We start from the raw sequence: 2,576 nt of genomic DNA, 5'->3' as shown, positions 1-2,576 counted from the left end.
AGTATTCCCCATGTAATAATAATTCCCTAAATATTTTCACCAAGTAAACCATATTTCCCTAACATAAATTCTCCTTCTCCTAATCTATCACTACACCCACACCCATGCAACTCCAAACCAAGCCCAACAACCTATTAAAACTTCAAAAGCGACACCTCCCGTCACCGAACCCGCTCCCGCACGAAGTTTCAAACTCATCGCCTATAAACGCGATAAAAGGTAAACGCAGAGTGGAAACCGTCAACAAAAAAATGAAAAAAAAAAAAAACACGCGCCAGTAGCCTGGCTCGTTTCCCCGCAGACTGCGCTCAGGAAATGATAATATGTCGCACAAGCTCAAGGTTATCGCGCGACGTTCGCCAGCGGTGGCACAGCTCGATAGCAAAGACGCGCCACATTTCGTCGCGAATACTCGCCGCGATTGCGTTGCGTATCGAGCACTAACCTAACTGCTGGCGCTGGCGTAATCACCGAGCTGCGAGTAGAGACAAAGATGAGGTCGTGGCTGCTGCTGTCGGCGCTGGTGGTCCTGGCGATGGACCAGGTGGACGCGAGGATCCTGAGCGAGTGCGAGGCGGTGCACGAGCTCCAGCGAGCCGGAGTCTCCAGGACCTACATAAGCACTTGGGTCTGCTTGATGCAGAGCGAGAGCGGGATGAACACCCAGCTGGTCACAGGTCCGAAGACAGCATCCAGCTACAGCTTCGGCGTCTTCCAGATCAACAGCTTGAAATGGTGCTCCAGAGGACACTCCGGTGGGCTCTGCAACAAACGCTGCGAGGACTTCGCCAACGACGACATACAGGACGACATCGTCTGCGCCAGGATGATCATGGAACGCGAGGGATTCAAGTCCTGGCCTGGATGGCAGAAGAACTGCAAGAACAAACCGCTGCCGAACATCTCCAAATGCAAGCGACGATAACCAACGCGACACGTGTCGGGAAACGTGTGTTCACCGGAGACAACAGGTGCGCGACTGTTGAGCGACTCTGTCGGACGCTTTGATTTCCTGTATTCGAAGCGAAGAGTCCAGGAGAATCAACGGTTGGTTTAGTTGATTCGAATAGAGGAAACAGAGAGGAGAATCCAAGGGAATCGCTCAACAGTTGTCTCTGATGAATGCGTACGATGATTCTCGTTGCGTCAGCTCGGGGTTGCTGAACTATCGGGCGTTGGTAATTGCTGTGCTTTACGACAGGTGTGACGCGCGACACGCTGGCGTGACGTGACGAGAGTGCGTGGCGCGAAAAAATGACGAGGGGCGTCTTGAAAGTTTCTTTTATGGAAGTTATTAACGCGTGTGTGTAGAAGCTGTGTGTAGAAGAATGGAAACGAGAATGGAATTATGCGAACAACCAAATGATAAAGGCAAAAGTAGAAATATATATATAATTTAAAGACAATTGTCATCTCATATGTCATATCATATATATATATATATATATATATGAGATGACAATTGTCTTTAAATTATATATATATAATTTAAAGAAAATTGTGTATCTGTACAGATATATCATTTTATATTATGTTTATATATAATGTATAAATATGTATAAATATTTATAGTTGTATATTATACTTTTACATATGTGTACATATTTATGTACATATGTATTATACATTATATTATATAGAATGTGTAACTAATGTATACATAACTACTTTTAAACATGCATTTATTGTGGCTTCTAACTGATAATAATAATCGAGACATATGTGTACGTTGGTGTATCTATTTTTATGTGCATTTGAATATGCAACTGAAAAATATTCTATATAAAATTTCCTATGCGCAATGCGAACGGACGTTTAGTATTATTTCCATTATTCTATTACTAGTATTATTATTCATGAAAAGTAATGATTGTACAGATTGTACTCTAGAGACTGAAAAAAGGCTCAACTTTGATAATTGATTTTGAGAGGTTTATTTGGCACATATTGAATTATGAACAAAAATGTTTGTAGTATAATTTTAGGTACAATACAACAATTTTTCTTCACACTTCAATATGTGTTAAATAAACTCTATAAAAATAAATCCTATTCCTTTTCCGATGCTCTCAAAATTAATTATCAAAGTTAGGTCTCTTTCTAAAGTGCTGCTACTGCTTAACATGATATAATGAACAAGAGATTCATACTGTTCAATGTTTACGGTTATTATAATTGAATTTTCCACGCTCCGAGAAATTTACTAAGTCCTTTAAGCGATTCAAGAATAAGTCCAGCTAAAAATAAATCAATAACTAGAGGTAACTGTCATCCTAGACAATATAACTCTGTCAAGAGGGAATTTCTATTGTGCTCCTGTCGGGAAACACTGGAATAACACACGACGGACATTACGAGGAGTCCATCGTTGGTTCATTGTCGCGGTAATGTCTACATCGCTTATAAGTGGCGCCAAGTAACGTCGCCGCTGTAATAACTCTCGTGTCGTGTTTCTTTGCCGGTGTGGAACAGGTAATTACTGTATGTTGAAATAGTTTAGTCGAGTGCTTCTCGAGACTCTTTGTTATCAGATAAAATCACGATGCGCGAATGGAAACTCAAACACTGTCGGAGAT

The 2,576-nt window shown here is 41.3% G+C and overlaps 1 protein-coding gene across 1 annotated transcript; it reads left to right on the top strand.

Annotated features, from left to right (window-relative positions):
* Positions 1-375: 375 nt before the first annotated feature.
* LOC128893392 (lysozyme-like) lies at positions 376-1,088 on the top strand. Its single transcript, XM_054154307.1, has one exon. The coding sequence runs from the start codon at positions 494-496 to the stop codon at positions 923-925; it is 432 nt and encodes a 143-aa protein (XP_054010282.1). The 5' UTR covers positions 376-493; the 3' UTR covers positions 926-1,088.
* The last annotated feature ends 1,488 nt before the right edge of the window (positions 1,089-2,576 follow it).

This window comes from Hylaeus anthracinus, unplaced genomic scaffold (genome assembly GCF_026225885.1).
Source record: "Hylaeus anthracinus isolate JK02 unplaced genomic scaffold, UHH_iyHylAnth1.0_haploid 27419, whole genome shotgun sequence".
NCBI lineage: Eukaryota > Metazoa > Arthropoda > Insecta > Hymenoptera > Colletidae > Hylaeus > Hylaeus anthracinus.
This window is presented reverse-complemented; position numbering and strand designations above follow the sequence as displayed.